Consider the following 21260-nt stretch of genomic DNA (forward strand, 5'->3'; position numbering starts at 1 on the left):
AAAAAGACAGTTTATTTTTTGGGGGGGAAGATGAAAATGAGGAATATGGCTTGTAAGAAATAAAACAAAACAGCTCTTGTTTTTTAAATTTTGTTTCATTTATTTGGCAGTAATATCCAAACCCCCCTGCTTCAAAAAAAAATTACAAAATCAAGTAAAATAAGTGCACTAAGGAAACCTACAGAATACTGATAAATTTCACACATGTACAGGAGGGAATACAAAGGGAGGAGTGGGACTTTTTTGTTTGTTGCTTAAATTTGTTTTTTTTGGAAAGAGAACGACAAAAACCAAACCCCAAACCAAATGCCTTCCCTGCCCCTTGCAGTCTGTACAGCAATTGTCCCAGAGGGCAATGGCTGGAATCCAGCACTTCCTTCCCCAGCAGCCACGTCACCCTGCAGAAGTTACCAACCGACCAGCCTGCTGCAGGGTACGGCCTGGGCATCGCACACCTAACGCTGCCCTTCCCCTCGGCATGGCGGCGAGATGTTTCGGTCCCCTTTGGGGACTGTAGCCCTTAGAACCAGCATCGCTCTCTGCGCTTCCCTTTGAGGGCGCAAGGAGGAAAAGGCTCCGCAGAGCACAAGGAAGAAAAGACTCTGCAGGCAGCGGCCCTTTCCGTGGGGGCCCGTTTCGGGTGCTCCCGCCCCGCTGGCCCAGGCTACCCGAGGCTAGGCTGTATAGCTTGTCAGAGAGCCCAGCTCGCCTCGCCCGAGCTAGCAGCCACCCCTCCACCTTTGGTGCAAGCACAAGCTCTGTAAACCTCACCTGCCAGCACCCACCTCTCCAGCTGCCCCCAGCAGCCATCCTCACAACAGCACATCCACAGGAGACAGGAAGGGGACCAGAGAACGCATTGCGTAACGCAGCCTACACAAGCCCTTCTGCAGTGGATTAGCCTCCGAGCTCCTGCGTGTGCTCTGGTTCCTCCAGTTGGAGATATTCCTGTCTGGACAATAAGATGTTATCCCCATCCAGGGAAAGCCTTTAAGGCAAGCTGTTGTTTCCTCTAAGGCACTTTAATGATCCAAGCTGGAAGGAAGTGAGCTGGGAGGCACAAACTGCTTTTCAGAGTGGGGTCAGAATAGCACATGAGGCTCTTTTGCCAGATCCAGCACATGAGGCTCTTTTGCTCATACAGTTGGGGAGAAGCAAGGGTGCTCCTAATAGGGCACACCTAACGGGTGCTCCTATTCCACCAGCTGCTTCCTCCAGCGCCACCAGGACACAGCGACTCTGTCCCAGTGCAGCGCTGTCCATGTTACCCTCAGCTCCTGTGGATGCATTCCCCTCACCTTCACAGGCAACAGCTTCTCAAATCCAGACCCCCATGGGAAAAGAACCAGCCCCCTTTTGTATTTACTATGCCCAAACCTCCAAGCACGGCGGGGTAGATTATGATTCTCACTGGAAGTGCGGCACTGTGCCAAAGGCAATAGGAATCCTCTGGGTTCACAACAGGAAAACAGCTACAAGACCAGAGAGCCTTTAATAAACCTGGCTCACAGGCAAGACCACAGGAGGGACCAAGCCTTCCTCTCTTCCTACACGTGCTACGTACCAGTTCATTCTTCCTCTCCAAGGAAAGCGCTGTGCAAAAAGGGGAAGGTTGGGACAAAAGTCCTGCTGACCTTTACTCAAGCAGAACGTTTCTTTTGCAGATGCAAGTGGAGTTTTGCTTGAGGAAGCACTAGGGACTGCAAGAAACCTGGCAACAACCGCTGAAGTTGCTCACAGAGGGAAGATGGAAGTCACTAGCAGTCATCTCGGGGTACATGCAACTGCTTGGGATGCACAGCTGGGGCATGAAGGGAATGTGGAAACTAGATGTTCAGGTGTGTGAGTGCATGAAGTACATTCGACAACTGCAGGAGAAAATGAGCTGGGCTTGAGGCTACAGAGGTGATTGTCAACGAAACAGCATTTCATTTGTATCTATCTAGGACCAATGCTCTGAGAAAAAAATCAGACAAAAAAGACCCATGAAGGGATGGATGTGAGGGTGGCTAGAGATGGTCTGATCAAACTCTAAAACGCATCAGTAATGAGGCTTCCAGCCCTGACTCCAAACTCAGAGCTGGAATCAAAGACTAATGCTGCTGCCTCACCCCAGATGGAAATGGAAAGCCCAAGATGATGGCTAAGAGCCCAGACTCCCACTAAACAGATTTCCATGTAGGTAAGTCTTTTAAGATACCCTACTAACAGGATGGCCCGGTCCTTCTGTCTCTAGACTACCTGGCACTTCTTTCTGGGCAATTTAGAGAGGCCTGAGCATGGACCTTGAGCACGTGGTCAACGCTAGCTAAGGGACCAAGAGCTAGAGAGCTGCAGTGTCAATCTGTGCCTGGTGAAACTAACTACATCCAGCCCTGTCTCTTCTTCCCACGAGGGACATTGCTATCCCCAGCTGAGAAATACCCTGTAGTGCAGGGCTCACAAGTTGCTTGTGGTGTCTGCGGTGTCTGAGCGCAGTGCGATACAAACTGTGTATGGGCATTACAGCACTGTCAATAAAAAAACCCCACAGGCTGGGTTTTCTTGAAAGACCTAGAGCTACGAAACATACAAAAGCTGAATTACTACCATAGGAAATAAAGTAATAAAAAAACCCAAACAACCAAAACAAAAGGGGGAGTCAGCATGTCAATGTGATAAGAAAAAAACATGATAGCACCTCTAAGGAGGGGGCAGGGAGAGTAAGAGTGAGATGAGGTCAAAAGGAACCATGTTGTGTTGGAGCCCACAATGTACTGGAGGAGCTGCTGGGGACAGTGGTGGAAAGCAAGGAGGAACGTGCTGGACTCATGCCAGAAGCATGGCACCACGACTTCCAGGTGTCACACCAGGCTGACCAGCTTTGAGGAGCAAGAACCAAAAGGGAGGGTAAGCAGGGCAAGGTCCTTGGCTAATGATGCCCTGCAGCACACGTGCTCAGCCACAAAACTGCCAGGCCCGTATTTCTGCAGCCAAGGCTGGTGCTGAAAATTGTATCGATTGAAGACCCCCTTTTCCATCCAGCACTGACCTCCGTCCTTTCCCCGGATCCAGGGGAACAAGAAATACCTGTTAATTTTTGGAGGGAGCAGCTGCCTGGTCTGGGAAAGGGTCCCAGAGGCTGCCGTAAGTCCCTCTGAGCCTTCGAAGGCCCCAGCAATGAAGCTCCCTGAACAGGTGGGCTCTACTCCCCTTTCCTGGCCCCATTCTCTGTGTATTACAAAACAAATAACCCATCGCTATACAATGTAAATATCTGTGACTGGGCAACTGTAGCAGACACTTGTGCATACTGAGATCAGCACTGGAGGACAGGGTGGCAGGTTGGGCCCATCCTCCTGGGCTCCTCCGGTGTGGAGGCCCCTTACATCTCCTTGGTGCTCATTCTCTTGGTCTTCTCAGCCGTCTCCTAGAGAAAGAGAGCACAAAAGTGAAGCTCTGCACCAACACAGGAGCTGGCAGTGCCCTGAAGCCTTTGGTCCATCCACAAGCAGCGCCGACACTGGCTTACGTCTCAAAGCCTCACACCTGGATTTGTCCCCACAGGCAAAGCGAGATCCCCCTTTACTGTGCTCCCCCTTCTACCAGAAGTCCCCAAGCGACAGAAGCAGAGGGAACGCCTCTAGCAAGGAGAGGTGTAGTACAAGCAGAGCTTCCCAGCCTCACGCTAACCTGATGCTTCTGCAGTTCCTGAATGTATCTAGCCAGCTCCTCCTCAGTCAAGTCTTGATCAGGTCGCTGTCTCTGAGCAGGCACCTTCTCATTCTTCCCTGCAAACAGAAACAGAGTTCAGCATTATCACAAGTACGGGATGGAAATTTCAGAGGCTGAACCATGTAGAACAAAAAGAGGGAGGCTGGCCACAGCGCACCTCAAGCTTAGCAAGGCTTTGCTGGAGGAGGGTATGGGCTGGCTTCTTAGGAAGAGAACGGGCCTTGTGGCTGCCTGGGACTTCAGAACCTGGGTATCCAGTCTGCCCCCGTCTCTCCCACATCGTAAATAATAAAACCACAAGGAAGAGGCTGCCTATTATTTAAAAGCACCACCTAGAATGAGTTCAAACATCTTGGCCTCTTGTAAGGAATAAATGGAAGCTCAGTGCTGTAACTGATGCCTAATGAAGAGGTAATTTCGCTCAGTGGATATGCAACTTGCTGATGTATCTGATCTGACTCTTTGCTTTCATTATCCCTCTGACAATAACCTCTAACCCCTCTGCTGCTCTGACATGGGCAGAAAGTCAAGGAATTGTCCCATTGCATGCTTCTGCCATGGATGCAGGGAACGAAGTAGGCAGCAAGAGTCTCTCATTCTGTTCCTTAACCTCCGAGACCTACGCAGAGCTCCTCTGGCAGCTCTACCAGTATCCCAGTTACCTCTTCTGAGGTGAGTTCCTTGCTGCCACAGCCAGGTCTGGGCTGAGGCGATCCCAGAGCCTCTGCAGCAGAAGGCCAGATAACCATGAAAGAAACCCTGTGCATACTCGTTGCTGTTCCCCTCTCTCCTACTCTGGCCAAACTACTGACTAGAGAGCTGAACTACCACACTGCTGACAGCTCCCGCACCACACTGAAAACAAAGCTCATGCAAAAACCTGGTTTCTAGGGAAGAAGGCCAGGAAAATGCAGAGCAGTGCTGGGAGGGTAGATGTAGCTCCTTGAGGAGGACCCGTGCCTTTCCCAAGGCAGGGGAAAGCTGGGTTTCCACTGGCCCTGGACCATCTGTGAGAAGGCAACACAGAGAGCCATCGTTCACAACCTCACCACGACTTCTCACAATTGTAACGTGGCTGTGAAAGTTCAAGAAGGGCCTTCCAAAGGAAGAACAGACAGACTAACCACCCTGCCTTAGTATGAACACCACCTCCCTTCGTCTCCATCATGATTTTCTTCTACAATTTTCATGACAAGAAGCGAAAATACTTTCTTGGCATTACTGGATGAAGCCTCCTATCTCCCCCCTGGGGCAGGACAGGACCCTAGCTCCTGCTTTATGGATAGCGTAAACGCAGATACAGTGTGGATACTGACACACAGACAGGAAAGCTGACTTACTCACACCTACACGTATGGTTGCAGACAGTGACCTATGTGGTCTGTGCATGCCCCAAGCCAGCCAGATACAGAGGTCTGGAAGATTTGGTGCTGAATTTTCGCGACACCGAATCCAAACTACAAACCCCGGCAGCGCTGCCCCCAGCCCAGTTACACACTTTCTGACCTCTAGAACAGAACCAGCTTGGGTTTGGCCCAACACGGGGCACGAGAGTGTGATGCAGAAGCCACCCATAGAGAAGCTGAGGAAAAGCTGGAGAGAGAAGAAATCTGGATAGCTGGTGGCCTCGGAAGGATAGAAGCAAAAATCTCTTTTGTACAAAACCAAATACAGTAATTGTCGGGAGAGCATACGGACCCTCGCATGTCATGGCAGTGCACACCCAGTTCCCACAGGCACAGACGCAGCGGTTGCACTCCACCTGGGTCTCTGCTCCGTCCTCATAGGTTTCATCTTCCAGGGCACACTCTAGAGAGGCACAAAACAAGGGCAGTCATCGTGAGATAGTGAGCAGGCTAAAGGTAACATATTTGGAGAAGCCTTTGGAGGGAAGAGATACAAGGTTTTGGAGGAGGCCTTCCTTCCCCTAACCACCAAAAGTTTCATAATGACTAAAACTTCCATGCTGAATTTGGTATCTGAAATCAGGCAGAGAATAATTTGGGAAAGTCAAACACGTAATTTTGCTTCCTCAAAACAAAACATTTCAATTTCTCAATTCCAAATGTCAGATTTGTTTGAATTTTCTGATCTGCTATACATGGAAAAGTACGCCCAAAGTGGAAAGTTTGGTTATTCTGAAACAATTCCTGTTCTAGGTGGGTAGAAGTTGGGGAAATGATTTGTGTAATTGCTGTTACCCTGGGAGAGGGAAAGGAAGGAAAACAAATATTTCTCATTTCAGCTCACATTTCTTCTCACAGCTCTATTATATGTCTAGGTCGAGGCCCCCAAAGCACTCAAGGGCCCATACGGTGTTAGGTGGAAACCAGGTGCTGATGTTTCCTGGGGGAGGTGCAGCCTCCCTAGCTTCCCACTGAAACAGGCAAGAGGGTTCAACTTCATATTCCCTGGCAAGCGTAGCCTCTGCCTGCTCCTCGGTGCCACTGCAGTAAGTCTGGCACCTTTGGACCAGCACCCCCCGAGGGGACAATCAGGCGAATGGCCAGGCACGCCTGGTCAGCAGAACACCAAGCTGCTTCCACGTGAACCGTGGCACCAAGCAGGATTTGGAAGGACAGCGAACTCTGAGATGTTCATCAGGGAGGTGCTCTGTGTGAAAGGCAGAGCGTAGCAGGACTTTGGTCTGGTCTGACTTTCCTAAGTTATCCAGACGTGAACTCCTCACATGATTTATCTCCACACTGTTAAATACATGCCTTGACCTTCTGAGCATACCATATCCATTTGACCTATGCCGTTGTTTCTAAAATCCAAACCTTTTTCATCACAAGAGCGGTGGGGGCTCTGGGACAGAAAATACAGTACTTTTGACACAATGCAGGGACAAACGGGATGCTGTCGGATGCGAGGTAGGCATGTATCAACATTATCTCTGGGAACAGAGTTACAGCATCCAATGTCTGGCCCAAAGCTGGTCTCTTTTCCTTCCTCCCTTCCCAGGACCCCTCTGGTTCCCCAATACAAGTGGGGAGCTCCTACTTTTCTCTGGTGGGTTGAAGGATGGGCTGAGGCACTTGAGAAATTCATTGAAGCTGAGCTTCCAGTCAGCATTTTCATCTGACAGCTCGATGAGGGCATCTACGCAGAGTCCCCTGAAAGGAAACACAGAGGCATGTTCTGCACAGGGCTGCGCTAGGCTGGTCCCTGCTCTGCTGGCTTCGGAGTGCCGATGAATAAAACCAGTAATAACCAGGAAGGCTCTGAGATGCCTGGCAGAAGCAGCTTCTGTACGGATACCTCACTGGATACAGACAAAAGAAAAATTTTGTCACAAAAAATTTCCTGGTCACAAAATACTCCCTGCTGGGCAAAGGCCCAGGAAGTTGGGGGATATTCAGAACAGCAGGAACATGACCCTCTTGACATCTACATGCTGTCACGCGAGTAGAGATGCAAGTACAGCATAACCACAAGCAGCCTGTTCTCATAGTCTGGCACGCAGTGGCGCACACACAAAGGGAAACCTCTCAAACTACACCTTCATGTGACGCACCAGCTCTAACTGCAGGCTGTCTGTGAGCTGTGTTTTCTCACCATCTTCTTTGCGCTGGATCTAGCAGGCAAAAGGTGAGTAGAGTCCACTGGAAAGGCCATTTATTAGGAAATAAAATAGAAGACAAATTTTCTGTCACCCAACTCACCTTCTGGCTGCATACCTACTAAATTTAAGGCAAAAGAGTGTTGGAATACATGCCTAACACGAAGGGTAGGGGTGGGACTGCTCCTTGTGGTGGTATCCACACCTAATCAAGTGAGAAGCCACTTCATACACAGCTACCTTTGTTAGTGCAAGGCCTAACTGATATTGTCCATGAGTGGATTTTCATGCCCCCTTCTACCACACCTGACCCCCTAGCCCTTCTTCTGGCACCCTGTCCACTGCCCACCTGAGCAGCTTGTTGGTCTCCTGGTCCATGTAGGTGGTGATGTTGACAGCGGTCTCATTCTGCTCCACAAACTTCAGGAATTCAGTGGAGTCCAAGCGAGAATCACCATTGTCAAAGCTCTGCAGGGAAGAATGGGCAGATTTGAGAGTCTGGTGTATCAGTTCAGGGTACCCCTCCCTTCTCCCTCTTCCCGTGTACTTAGCATTTTTGAAGCTTGCATCGTCCCTGTTCTGCACAGAGGCCCAGAGAAAAGCAGCAACATATCCATACTAGCATCAGAACTGGGAGACACGATCCTACCCTTGTGCTCACCGGTAAGCTACACTGCCTCTCATTCACCTCCTGCTGCTTGATTTATGGCTCTAACCCCATTTCTTCTCTTTGTTCAGCCAGCTCTTAGCCTTCTTATACATCTCCTGCCTCAGAGCAGACCAGTTGCATTCAAGGAGGTGTCGCCTTTCCAATACGTGTAAATTCAAAGCTGTGCCTGGACTCTTGACAGTGACGAAAGGGAAAATCACAGGAAGCAATTTTCTGCTGATCCCAAAGAACAAACAATTTAATGCAACAGCACAACGCCTTGCCACCAACTTCTCAAGGTCCTGACAGGACTCCTGGCACTGAAGAGCAGGATTTTTAGCCCCAAAATCCTGGCTGTACTCCCAAAGAAGTAATTGCATTTTGCCTTCCTGTTTGGAGATGTCATATCACAGTGCTGGGCACTCAGCAGGAACTGCCGGGCCCCCTCAGAGACAGCTGCATTGCAGTGAGGGGAAAATGAATTCTGCACACAAGACTGCCGCTGGGTAATTTTTGCTGTGTGACTTGGGGCAGGTCACTGTGGCTCCTTGTGCAGCGCTTCCAGGAATGCTGGAAAAGACACTGCCTGATGTTACCTCTATGTCGTTCAGGAGAAACCTGTAGGGCTAGGAAAACTACCCTGCACGCTGCAGCCTGCATAACTGCTCTGCTAACATGGTGACTTCTACTGGACTTCGAAGCCTCTTGTCCCGCTATTTCTTGTGAAAGTGGCTGTAGTTCTCTTAATGACCCAGACACAATTAAACTAGTTTTCTTGCCTTTTGATGCTATGGTCTGCATTTACGTGTTACCTCAGAGACCCTCCAACAGAGCAGCTTCCCATTACTGGCCTCACACCTCTTGAAGCAAGATCCTTCAAGGTCATGGCCTGCCTGATGAGCAATCCACATCCCAGTGATCCGCACAAGTCAGGCTTCTGGGAGGGAAACAGCTCAATGCCACATCTACAAACCTCCCCATCAAGAAGAAAAGGGAAAAGCTGCATGTCATCTTTGCCCCCAGTGTTTATTAACTGCAGGGCAGGAGTCAGGCTATCTGCAGGGCAGGCATGCAGAGCTCTGTGGCTGGGCACGGCAGAATTCCTCCAGTGACAGTGGACCCTCATTGGTGACACAAATTTATGTGTCTTTGAACACATTTAATTTGCTTTGCTTGGATTTGTCCCAAGTGGTTCCAAGCTCTGAATTCTGCTTTAGAAAGTATTTAAAAGCTTTAAGTGTTGTTGATATGGTGGATTACACCTGACAGAGAAGGAAATTCCCCATTTGGTCTGAGAAAAGGTATTGCTTTGTCATGGAAACTTTCACCTGCTTGTGCCTGGGATCAGTGCACCAGAAAAAGGGGGACAGTAAAGAGAACGTGAGGCTGCTGCCTCTGAGTGGTGGCCATGGGATTTCCCCAGTGCCCTGACAGGTATGCGGCCGGCAGGGGTGACTGGGCTGCGCACGGCAGTGGAGCAAGCCTGTGGCTGGCTCATGCATTTCAGCAAAGCCCATGGCCTGGGGAGACTCTCTGCAAAGGTGGCTGGGGACAGCACGTTTGCAGGGGGAGCAACCGAGGAGCTCCGCTCCATGGGCTGCTGTGGCTGTTGGGTGCTGGCAGGTGCTGGCGGGGGTGCCTGAGGCAGTGGGCCACAGCCGGTTTCCACAGACAGCAGCATTAATGGCTACAGAGGCGAAGATGCTCTCTGGAGCGTGGGGACCAGCTCCTCTGTCTCACCAGGGGGTGCCATTGCCATGGCAAATTTGCTTGCAGTGCTAACTCCTGTCAGGCATCATTAATCTCTTGCTGTCAACAGCTTATGATTTAAACACTCTCCCCCTTTCCCCACCTGCTCCTGCAGATCCATGCTGAATACTTTGAAGTCTTTATCTGGAGCCAGGCCTGAGGGGGAGGGTGGCAGCAGTGCATGTAGCAGGAGCATGGGAGAAGCTTGTGATCTGCCAGTTACAAAAGGGGATGGGGATGGGCTGAGGGACAGACTGACAAGGAGGAGGGAACAGGAACAGGATTATTGCAGGGTCTGACACTCATGGGCGGCTCCTCTCTCTCTGCAGAGCACCAAGGGACTGCCAGCTCTCAGCCACAACTGGGCCATAATCCTTGCAAGCAAATATTCCCCTTGAAGCCCCCAGGCATCCCCTATCCCCATCTCAACATGGCCTGGGGACCGTCTGGAACAAAGGATCGGCAGCTCCTGCCCCAGCTTCCTGCTCCTTCTACCTGCATTTCCAGCACTTTCACCCACCTCTTCTCCTCTGGCTATCTTTTGTCCCCTGAGATCAGTTCTCTCCCCTGCCGCAGGCGCATCTGGCCTGCCCTACTTCTTTTCCCAGGGCAGGTCAGACACCAGGAGCCAGGGATGCTCCAGGTCTGGGTTCTTACGTAGCCTTGTCAGTGGCTCCGTCAGCCACTGCTGCAGACACCCCGTAACACATCGCGCTGCAGGACATACCAGAGCTCCCTGGCCCCCAGCTCGACAGGGACGTCACACACTGGAGCCTCTTGGGTTGGGGCCATGGCAGCTGTTTTGCAGTGACAGGGAAAGAAATGTTCTTTGGCCTCCACGGCAGGCGCTGCTCTACTTGCCTTGAAATACTTGTCCAGGACTTCGCTGTAGTTGCTGCCCTTGGAAAACCAGCCATCTGGGATAATCTCAGCCTCCAACCACTGGATGACACGGCGACGAAGCTCGTCCCTGTCCGACTGGTAGCAGACGACTGTAATGGGAGAAGGTGTGGCAGAAGAAAAAACAAGGATGAGAGAAACGGACTTGGCAGGGAGATCACAGAGAGACGACTGGAAAGAAAAGCCAGCCAGGCCACCTTGATGGCAGTTCACAGGCCCTTGTCCCTTGGAGATGGACCACTGCCAGAGCAAAGCAGGGGTGCCATGTGCTGAACGGCGGATGGGCTGTGGGTGACACCATGTGGCAAGGCCAGAAAATGACACTCCTGCCAAAGCTCCACCACCTTCCCAGCCCTGAGGCTTTTGGAAGAACAACCCAGAGCTGACTCATCTTGGTGTGAAGAGTCCCCAGACTGAGGGAGGAAGGTGCCTGACGCTGTCCCCAGGCTTCCCGATGCTGTGCAGCACTGCCACCAGCTGCCATCCCTCAGATACCAAAACCTCTATCCTCTGCAAGGACAAAGAGTAGACAAAGAGCAAGCCCGCCCACCACACTGTCCCCAGGACTCAGATTTTAGGGCCTTCTGCCTCAGAAGATTTTGACTTTTCAAAGCCCTGACTTGTCTGACTGGAAATGAGAAGGGATCAAGTCAGGCTTGTTCACAGTATTCTCACAGCTTTCTCTAGTGGACATGACTGTGTGTGCTAGCACCAAACCATGCACTTAGAAGCAAAATGAAAGCCTAGATCTTCTGGCTTCTGCGAGTTGTCACACCCACCCAGAGGTCAACGGAACCAGAAGGGGAATCAGTGTGCACTGATGTCACTTACACACACTAAGAATCTTCTTCTGAATCCAGTGACTACAATCACAACCAGACAGACAGATGAAAAAACAAACCTGTAGGGATTCTGCACGTTTAGTTTTGAACTTCCTTAAAACTGCTTTGAGGTGGTAGCCATGCTCTGACATGGCCCTTTCCATTAAGCTTGTATGAGGGTTTGCTCTCATCTGTCTGAGGAACTTGAAAATTATAGAGCTCCAGCACTTAGAGGCCATGGACGGGAAAAGGGTCCCCTGATGAGGAACAGGCCACAGCCCCAAAATCCATAGTCTAAGTACACATGGCAATGCATAAAGGGAGAAACCGGGCACAGGGAATCAAACAGACTTCTCATAGTATCATTAGGTTGGAAGAGACCTTTAAGATCATCTGTTGGCTGACAGAAGGAGGCAGTTCAGCTCTGCCTCCCGACTCCCCGGACCATGCCCCATTCCTTACGCAGTGCTGCCTCTGCCTTTGCGCCCATCGGTTAATCACTCCTAAAGCAAAGTCTCCTTGCTCTCGGAGTTGGGGACAACAGCTCCACAGTTACTGCATTTTAGATCCTCAATGAAACAGGTAAAAGAGCACCGCAGTCTGGGTGATAAGCACAGCTTGTGTCCCTAGGGGCAAACTGGGTTTCATTGCACGCTGTCTGTGCTGAGTCCCTGAGACATCCCAGCACAGTGAAGAGCCCAGGAGATGGACGAGCTCTGAAAGGTTACGCAGGAGTAAGGAGCCGGGCAAACATACTTCAGCTGATTCACCAGCTCAGACTCTGCTACAGCCAGCGCAGAGGTATGACTTACACAGGGCTGTGCAGCCTCCCCAGCAGGCCGCCCTCCCCATCTCTTCTCCCAAATGCATACAGAGGCCCCAGCCAGAAAGGAGGTGGCTTCTTACCTGGACTTGCAGCTGGATTGTCAGACTTCTTCTCTGTTAATGGAAAGACAGAAGACATTTCTGGTGCAACATGAAGCAATACGAACCTCCTCCCACCCTGGGTGCTGCTTGGGCAAGGGCAGAAGAGCCTGGGAGTCCTGAACTGGAACATCTGTCACCCTGAGGGGAGACTGAGGACTGTTTAGCCTGGAGAAGAGAAGGCTCAGGGACAATCTCGTCCATGTTTATACATTTGATGGGAGGGAATAAAGAAGACTGAGCCTAACTTTTCTCCATGGTGTCCAGTGACAGGGCAAGAGGCAGCAGGTACATATTTAAACACATGAAATTCAGTCTGAACATGAGAAACCACTTTTTTACTGCACAGCTAGCATGGGAAGGAGTTAAACAGCCCTGCCACTGAGCAAAACCCTTGCTCCTGAAGTTCTTGAAGTCCCTCATGAATATGGATGGTAGTATGGATTTTAGGGGTTTATCCTTAGTCTGACCTTTCCTCAGCTGGTAGACTGAGCCACCTGCCTGGCTGACTCCACAAGGCTCAGAGGCAGGTGGGAGCAAGAAGTTGCCCTGCTCTCCCGAGTCCCCCCGCTCCCAGCAACCCAGGGAGACAATAGCTCCAAGATCTCACCACAGGCACGGTGCCAGGGTCCTGAGAGCACTAATGAGGTTTTAACGATCCTGCCAACCTTACCTAGGGCCTCCATCCACACTCTACGCATGAGCCCAGGGGCTCCATTTCAGCTGATGTCTCAGGCCCTAGCCCTTGCCTGGGATTACGTTGTAGGTATGCTTGTCTCCCGATCTGCTGCAACCATTCCTGTACCTGCCACAGACCCTGCTGATCTAGGCCCTGACCTGGTGACTGCCTTCCCACCTTGATCTCAGACCTGCTATAGACTACGTCACTACGGACTTGTCTGGCAATTTCTGGCCTGTGCCTGATTATGGTTACTAACACCAGACTTGATTCCATGGCTTGACTTCAGGCCTCCTTCATCACCACAAACTTGCCTGGTGATCTGGAGTCTCAGTTGAACCTGGCTGTCATTCCCAGGCTTGCCCTGTTTACCCCACTCAGCAACTGTGGGACGAAGTCCTGGCTGGTGAGGCGCCTGCCTTGCCTTAGCATGCTTGGCTTCCGACTCTCCCTCCCTTGGAGTGTAGCCCTTATCGATGGGGTTACCTTTACAGTGGCCATCGTGATCCACCTGTATCTTGGAGCCAGTGAGGCAGGCATCACGGTGCAGCTCACAGTGGTTCAGGTACGTCTTGCCATTGCTACCACACACAGGCCTCTTGTGAGGTTTGCATTGCTGTGAGAGAGCCAGAGAAGACAGCATTTTACCTGCCTCTTTGGGACAGCTAGAGGGAGGCAGGCGAGTCTCAGCACCAGCCCAACTCAACAGAGGCCCTTGGCACAGCTTCCTTGGCCCAAAAAGTATTTGGAGCAGGCTGAGTCCACCTATCATCACCCCAGAAAAGCCTGCACAGGGAATTCTGTGGGTGGCGTTCAAAGGCTTCACTTTATCCCAGCCTCTGTCACCACCACCATGACGGGAGCCTTCCTGAAAGCACAGCTCAGCAGAAATATTGGGGCCCGACATAAATACTGCACATACTGCTACAAGTGCTGCTCTGGTGGCATGGACATGCCTGCCGGGAGGTGTTTCTGCAAATCTGTTCCGAGCACTTCTGCTTGCTCAGCTCTGTTGTGTCTCTTCGGAGACTCTGCTCCCCCCTTCTGCAACCGAATGCAGAACAAGCCACCAGCCACGGGCCTACAGCAGAGGGAGGGTTCACCTGGGCTGCTGTTCAGGCTGTGGGCTTCTTCCTCCCGTCCCTTTCAGTCTGGCCAAGCCTACCCAGAGTGACAGACTCTCTTCCTGTCAGCAGGGCATTTCATTCTCCAGCACCCAGGCTGGCCACGTCAGAGCTGCAGACTCCGAGGGAAGTGGGAACAAAGAGCCACATGCCCATTCCCAGGAGCCAGGCAGGAACGGTTTGAAAGCACGGGGCAGAGCAGAGTAGGGAGACACTGTGTCTCTACAGCTGAGAAAGACTCTTCTAATCACCCGTGGCTCCCTGCTGGATGAAGCTATTCATCCTCACAGCACTCTACCACAATTATCTCCATTTTACAAAAGCCGATTTTTAGTAGGGTGCTTGTAACCTTCTCAAACAAGATGCGAGTGAGGGCAGGCTGCCTTGGAGCTTACAGACCACTCCCCAGAGTGCCCTCCAGAGCCAGCTGCATATCAATACCCTACTGGGCTTTCCCAGCAAAAGACCTCCAGCCAAGTCCCCCGTGCACGTTAAGACCCTATGCAGTTGTGCAAGCAGCACAGCTGCAAGCCACAGACAATATCTACCCTGCAGGGCTCTTCTCCCACAGCACACTGGTGTTTGAAGAGCCGCTGTGCATTTGCAGCTGCTTCTAAACAGCCACAGCCTCATTCCATCACAGGATCCTTCCAGCGACAGAAACTCAGCTGGGGGGTGATGGTGGTGACACCCGTCCCAGATGCAGACCCTGTGCCGCCCCCGTACCTCAATGCAGAGGCAGGTTGGCTCTCCCTTCTCAGTCACTGTACACTCCCGCCCAGCTCCGCAGAAAACGTTGGCACAGATCTTGGATTTGCTCCTTGGCTCTTCCTGCAAGATACAAAGTAAGAGACACAAAATACACCAAGTTACACAGAAGAGCAGCAACACAGCTTTAAAAATAACACATTTAACTTGTAGACTGGACCAAAGAGCTCCAAGGCGGTAAGGCACAGATTACAGCACAAGAGAGACATGACTGCAATAGACAAGACAGCTGAGACAATAATCAGGAGCAGATACAAGAGCGACGGCTACAGCCCCAGCAGTAGAGGGCTTCCCTGACATCAGTCCTGAAAAATCACCTAGGAGAACTGGAGCAAACATGAGCAAGAGGAAGTCTAGCACGAATGGCAAGAATAATTTGCTCATGTCAACGACTGCTGTCTTCAAAATTTTTTTTCATGGAGGGCAGGAAGCAGAAATGTTTTTGCTGGAGACATTTAAGAAGAAGGTGAACATAACCCTGGAGAAAGGTGTGATACCAAACAGGCAGAAGGAAACGCCATCAGGCACCAGATAATGCCCCCATCACAAAAATATTTCACAAAACTACATGACCCATTATCTTAACTCCACCAGTCAAGATTAAACACTTCAAAGGAAGAAACACTGTCATAGATAATTATACAGTAACCTTCTCACAAAGAACATTTCTTCCTGGTCCCTGACAGCCAGCAGTTGACTTATGCCCTGCAGCACAATTTATACGCTTTACAGTTTTCTTCTAGCCAAAGTCATCACAAGTATTCTTGGGGTTTGTGTAACTGTCAATTCCTTTTTTTCAAGTCCCACTGCATTCCCAAGCTGGTGACACCTAGCAGGGAAGATTTCCCAAGTTAATCATGTTTTCAACATAACCACCATTTACTTTTATCAGTTTAATGGATATTTTTTTCCTTAGGCTTTTAAAAGAGAAGACGGTTCCAGGGGTTCAGGCTCAGAAGACCCTGGTTTAATTCCCTGCTTTGTCATTAATTTCCTTTGTGACTCTCATTTAATCTAACATTTCCACATGTATGTTAAGTGTCTGGTTCAGGCCAGTCAACTGGCTTCCTCAACAGTTTTGTATCAGAGACAGAAGGCCTGTACAGAGGAATGTAAAATAATCAGTGGGATAGGTCAATCACATCTGCTGCAACTCCTCTGATACACAAAAGTGTTTTCACCTTCTGATCTGAGTGTTATTCTTAACCTTTGCTCATCTGTGGTATCTTTGTACTTCCATCATACACTTTTGAAAGTAGGTGATCAAAAAGGAGCTGAATTTGCCTGAGGAGCAAGTGATAACATACAATGACAAATGCTGAGTACAATTTTTCTCTTGTTGCTTCTTTATCCTCTTTCGGTTTTTTGTTTTGCTTTTAAATCACAATTTCAGTGAGTTGCTGTCTTTACTGAACAGCCCACAGTGACGGCCAGATGAGTTTCTGAATGGCTTTGCCCTGGTCTTCAGAATATTTTGTCTGTTGGCCTACTGCACAGTCATCAAGCTCAAGGAGGTCTTCTCAAAGCACTACAGGATTCCCTTCAGGTTCACACAGTAGCAAACACCCTTCTGACTTTCTGCAAATGTTCTGCAAAACGTTTGCTGCTTATCCTGTAAAATAAAAATACAGTGTTGAGACACATCAGCCTCCTAGCTCAGAAACATACACCGTGTCCCAGGCCTGCTCACCCCACGAAGACAGTCTGTTATCCTCCCTCTGCCCCTTCATCCTCCTTTCACGTATTGTTTCTTGAGCTATGAAAGGCATTCTGCCCCTTCTGCTGCACCCACTCCTCTTTAACTGCCTTCTGGTGGAGAGCTGGGGTAAATGACCTAGGTGCTTCTGGGATGGGATGGAGCAAAGCAACCTCACACAACTTAGGGCAGGAACAGAAGAACTCATTTTGCAGAAAGCACAAACTAAAAAAATTCTCCCAGGCTGCAGTCCGACTAGGGCACTCACAAACCTAAAATGCACTGCAGACACCGACGTGCTGATCCAATTAAAGGGTTTCAAACAACACGCTCATCCTTTCGCTGAGCCAAAGACCAGGAAAAAAAAGAGGGAGATGCTTCCGAACCCCGGCCCGCCGAGGTGTGCAGGCCAGGCGCCTGGCAATAGATGGCAGTACCCTGCCTCTCCTTCCCACGGCCAGGCAGGGCTGCCAGCAGCAGGCTCCCGCCTGACCCACCGATGCCAAACCTGCCTCTTGCCTTGGACTGAGGCTTACGGCACCTGCTGCAACCACAGCCGGCCTCGGCAGGGTCCACAGGGACCTAGCTGGGCTCGCAAGATCCCTCTCTCCATGCCAGCTCACTGGAAACCAGGCCTGCGATGTGGTCATCCTGGCTGCAACTCCCTCCCTGGCAGTTCCGGAGCCCAGGAGCCATCCCACCGCTCTTCCTCTGGGAGCTGGGCTGGCGATGCTGGCAGTGACCCCACCAGAGCAGCCTCTGAACACACCCCGCCTCCCGCCAGCCCAGAAGGCCGCGTTACTCTGACTTCTCTTATTAACCAAAGCAATATGGCTTGCTGCTTGCAGCTGTCCTAGGCGGGCAGTGGGTTGGAGCTGGCACAGCTGGCTCCGCGGCAGGGGTCTGGCCGGGGAGAGAAGGGAATCGCGCTGCTCCGCCTGCCTGCCCCCTCGCCGGCACAGGGTTTCTCAGGCCCAGCTTGCTCATCCTCCCTCCTGGCAGCAGCGACCATGGCAGGAGCTACAAGGCCGGGTGCTGGTTCCACCTTTGGTGAAAGCAGCTCTCAGCTTTCACCCCAGCTCCCCACGCCCCCCATCCTTGCAACGCTAACCCCACAAACCTTGCTTTCACCACCTACAACCTACAAACCACAGCCCATTCTATTCATATGCCCCCTTCCCAAAATCCCAGAGACCCTCACTTCCTTCCCTCACCAGACCTCAACTCTCCCACCCTACCTCTACCCCATCCTTCACCTGCAGCCTGCCCCATTGCAGCTGCTTTGCAGGGTGAGGTGCGCTCCTCTGCCAGGCATTGGCAGCTGCTGCTGCAGATCCTGCCTCCACCTCCTGCAAGAGTCAGAAAACACTCTCCTCCACCAGCCCGCACACAGATGAAGTTAGCAGTTGCCACCGCTGCTGTTTGGTACAGCCACGCAGCTCCGAGGTGGCTCATGGCATACCATGGCTGCTTGCTCTAGCAGCTCGTGGCCACCTTCCCAGCAAATGCCCGAGTCTCCTGTGCGTAACCGGGTGTGTAACGGAGACAGCGGTGGATGAACGGATGAGTATTGGTAGAGGTCTGCAAATGAGGCTTTATAATCTTCATTCCCGATTCTCTGATGACCTCCCAGATGCCCCAGACAAATTAGTTTCTTGTGGCAGATAGTCTGATCTGACCTTGCACCTTGTCATGTTTGCTCTTTATAAAGCCCCATCTACCGGAGTCATGTGAGTAAGTGGGGAAGGCAGCTGCCACTTCAATATTCAATAGCTCGTCCTCGCACCTACCATGTAAAAACTTGAAAATACAACCTGCAAAGGTTTAAATGCAAGGTCACACACACAAAAAGACTCCACAGTGTTTCCATGGCATTGCCCTTAAATGAATTTCAGGATGTGGGGGCTGGAATCATGGTTTTTACACTGCTTCCTCCCTGCAAGCTGCCATTGCCTTCTCTGTCACCGTGGGCTTGGGAAGTGCCACTCATCCCTGTGCACAGCGCGCTCAGGCAGGTGGAAGGGAAAGGGCAGAGAGTCGTTACTAATTGCTGCATGGTGGCATTTACACCGCGAGCCGTGACAAGGCTGCTCCTCCTCTCATCGGGTGAGATGCCCAAGCTCCCTCTGTCTGGCCAATGCTTTTAATGACTCCTCTGCTGCCCAGAGAGCAAGTGGGAAGGTGTGAAAGCAGGGAGCATGAAGCCAGGGCAGGAGCACCCAGACTCCGGAGCGTCTGCCATGGCACAGGGGCACTCCCGACTCTTCACCCCGCAACCTCCACAGGGGCACAACCGCCCCAGACGTCTTCTCAGGCAAAGACCATGGAGAAAGCTGTTTGCCATGGCTCACGGGCCAGAAACTCAGGGCAACCAGGCAGCCGCAGCATCATGTACACACAGCCCAGACTGTCTGCCAAACGGGGATGGGAACGCACGCCGCTTTCGGGGGGCCGGGAAGTGCATTCCCATGGACGAGGGTTCTTGCATGCAAATGGGCAAGTGCCAAGCAGAAGACACGAGCTGACAGTATAGTGAGCCACACGCACTGCTTCTGCCTCAGCTGTTGCTTCCCAGGGAGCAAGGAGGAAAAAAAAAGAGACATTGCCAAGGCATCCACTGGCGAGAAAGCCCGTGGCATTGCCGGTGGTGAGGGATCACCATGGCAACCAGCAGTGCGGGGCCTCAAGGTAGAGAGCTAAAATTAGGCAGCAGCGGGGAGGGCTGTTTCTCATCTCTAGCAGCAACCGGTGCTGAGGAGTCGGACCTCCAACACGGCCTAAGTGCAGATGTCAGGAGCATTTCCGAGCCCCTGCCTGCACCCGAACGTCCAGCACCCGGCGTGGCTCAACACACCAACAGGCAGCGCCACGGGTGGGTCTGCACAGGGTCCCGAGGTCCTCGAGCTGCCGTGCTCCTCCGTGCCGGTGGGGCTGCAGGGAAACAGCACCATGTCTGCAGCGAATGTATGAGTGAAGGCACACACGAAGGAATCGAGGCGGTTGTGGCTCCTTGCCTTTGCACGGGAGCTGCTCCCTGCAGCTGTCCCTTGACAGCTCCCTCCCCGGCCCCTGCCGAGCCACAACTGCCTGGTGTCGCTTGGCGGAAACACCGACTTTCCCAGCCAGCCCGTGAAAGCTGAAACCATTAACAGTTCAGCGATAAAACACCTTTGTAAGGAAGAACAAGCTTCCACCTGCAGAGAAGAGCCGTGCAAGCAGCTGCACGTCCACCTCGCCGCGCTGCCCGCAGGGAGCAGGAGGGATTTCTGCCATTACGCATGCTCTGGGAAACGAGCAGGGAGCTGGCCCTGCTAGGAGGTGGGGAGTTAACGTGCTTGAAAACGATCCCTCAAGATTGGTTTTTGCTTTCTGCACATCCTTCCACACAAAATTTGCTCTTGGAGATCTCAAAAGTCTTTTGCTCAGCAGCCCACGCTGCACTGGAGAAACACTACCTGCCGTCCTGCTCCTACTGACACGACTAAAAAGCTTTTCTGCTATCAGCAGCAACTGTAGGTCTTTTTCCTCTTCTGGCATCAGTTTGTGGAAGTCTGTAAAATGACTTAACTCCTCACATAATGCTCTGTGATGTTTGCTGTAAAATCAAGGCTTTGCCCTGCCTGACATGTGAGGAAATCAAAGTGCTCTAGACCTGTAGCACTGAAAGCTACTCCAGGAGGCAAGGCCACGTGTCACACAAACATGAGTACCACACAGATAAGGCAAAACCAAAGAACACCAAAACGATCCGTGGGGTTGCATGACTTGAACAGATTCTCATGCTTTAGGGATGGCAGCAGCCAAAGCTGGAAGTTTTCAGATATAACCAGTACAATTCACAATGGGCTCCCACCACACAGACAGGGAGAGACAAGCTTTGCATCTACGTGTTTCAGCCCGGTCTCCCTACGGCTTCCCATCCACATGCCTTTTGCCTGTTCCCTGTCACGGCTGACACCCGAGTAGGGATGTAAGGGGTCCCCAAATGCACCAAGGTGCCACTGGTAAACAGCACTGCCTGCACAATTTCTAAACCAACTACACCCAGCCGTGAAAATTAGCACTTTGTTCAGCTGTTGTCTTGGCAATGTTTTCTTCTCAGCGCAGAAAGATTGGGAGACACAAGGTGCTAGGTCAAGGATGCAGAAAGCTGAGATGAGAAGCCATGTCTCGACTCTCAAACCTCTCTCTCCTCTCCTGTTGTGGGGCTGACAGGGAGAAGCACTGCATTGTGCTGCTATATTCAAAAAGAGCGCTGGGCAGCAGAGCAGCTCTGGGGCATCAGGAAAACTTCACAACTCCTGTACAGTGGTGGCACTAAGAAAACATTTGGCTCATGATTTCATCCCATTATTCAAGTGCATCTCCTGGCAAAACAGCTCTTTGGGCAGTATGCCCTCCTGCAGAGGTCCAGGGAGAGCAGATCCCGCGTTTGCGGGACGGCACGCACGGACAGGCAGCCTGTCACCTCTGGCCATTTCAGCCACTGGCTCTTGACAGCACGTTCATTCGTCCTGTTGTTCTGGTTTGTGGCTAACAAGAAAAGTCCTCATCCCTCCCCGCAAACCTGACCTAATTCCTGTGGCAGCTCCCTGGATCCTCTAACACACTGGTGTGACAGGGTGGAAGTTTGGCAGCAGCATAAAATGAGCAGATTAGCACGAAACAAGCGAG

The 21260-nt window shown here is 51.5% G+C and overlaps 1 protein-coding gene across 1 annotated transcript in view; it reads right to left on the reverse strand.

The window, feature by feature from the left end:
• Positions 1–76: 76 nt before the first annotated feature.
• The window catches only part of FSTL1 (follistatin like 1), a 53782-nt gene continuing 32598 nt past the window's right edge, over positions 77–21260 (reverse strand). Inside the window, exons 3-11 of the mRNA XM_055808487.1 lie at positions 14849–14953; positions 13485–13614; positions 12302–12334; positions 10536–10666; positions 7626–7744; positions 6718–6830; positions 5413–5523; positions 3673–3770; positions 77–3409 (exon numbers count right to left, since the gene is read on the reverse strand). Coding sequence (XP_055664462.1) covers positions 3365–3409; positions 3673–3770; positions 5413–5523; positions 6718–6830; positions 7626–7744; positions 10536–10666; positions 12302–12334; positions 13485–13614; positions 14849–14953 — 885 coding nt within the window. The 3' untranslated portion in view covers positions 77–3364. The remainder of the gene's footprint in view (positions 3410–3672; positions 3771–5412; positions 5524–6717; positions 6831–7625; positions 7745–10535; positions 10667–12301; positions 12335–13484; positions 13615–14848; positions 14954–21260) is intronic.

The sequence above is a fragment of the Falco peregrinus genome, chromosome 6 (genome assembly GCF_023634155.1).
Source record: "Falco peregrinus isolate bFalPer1 chromosome 6, bFalPer1.pri, whole genome shotgun sequence".
Classification (NCBI taxonomy): domain Eukaryota; kingdom Metazoa; phylum Chordata; class Aves; order Falconiformes; family Falconidae; genus Falco; species Falco peregrinus.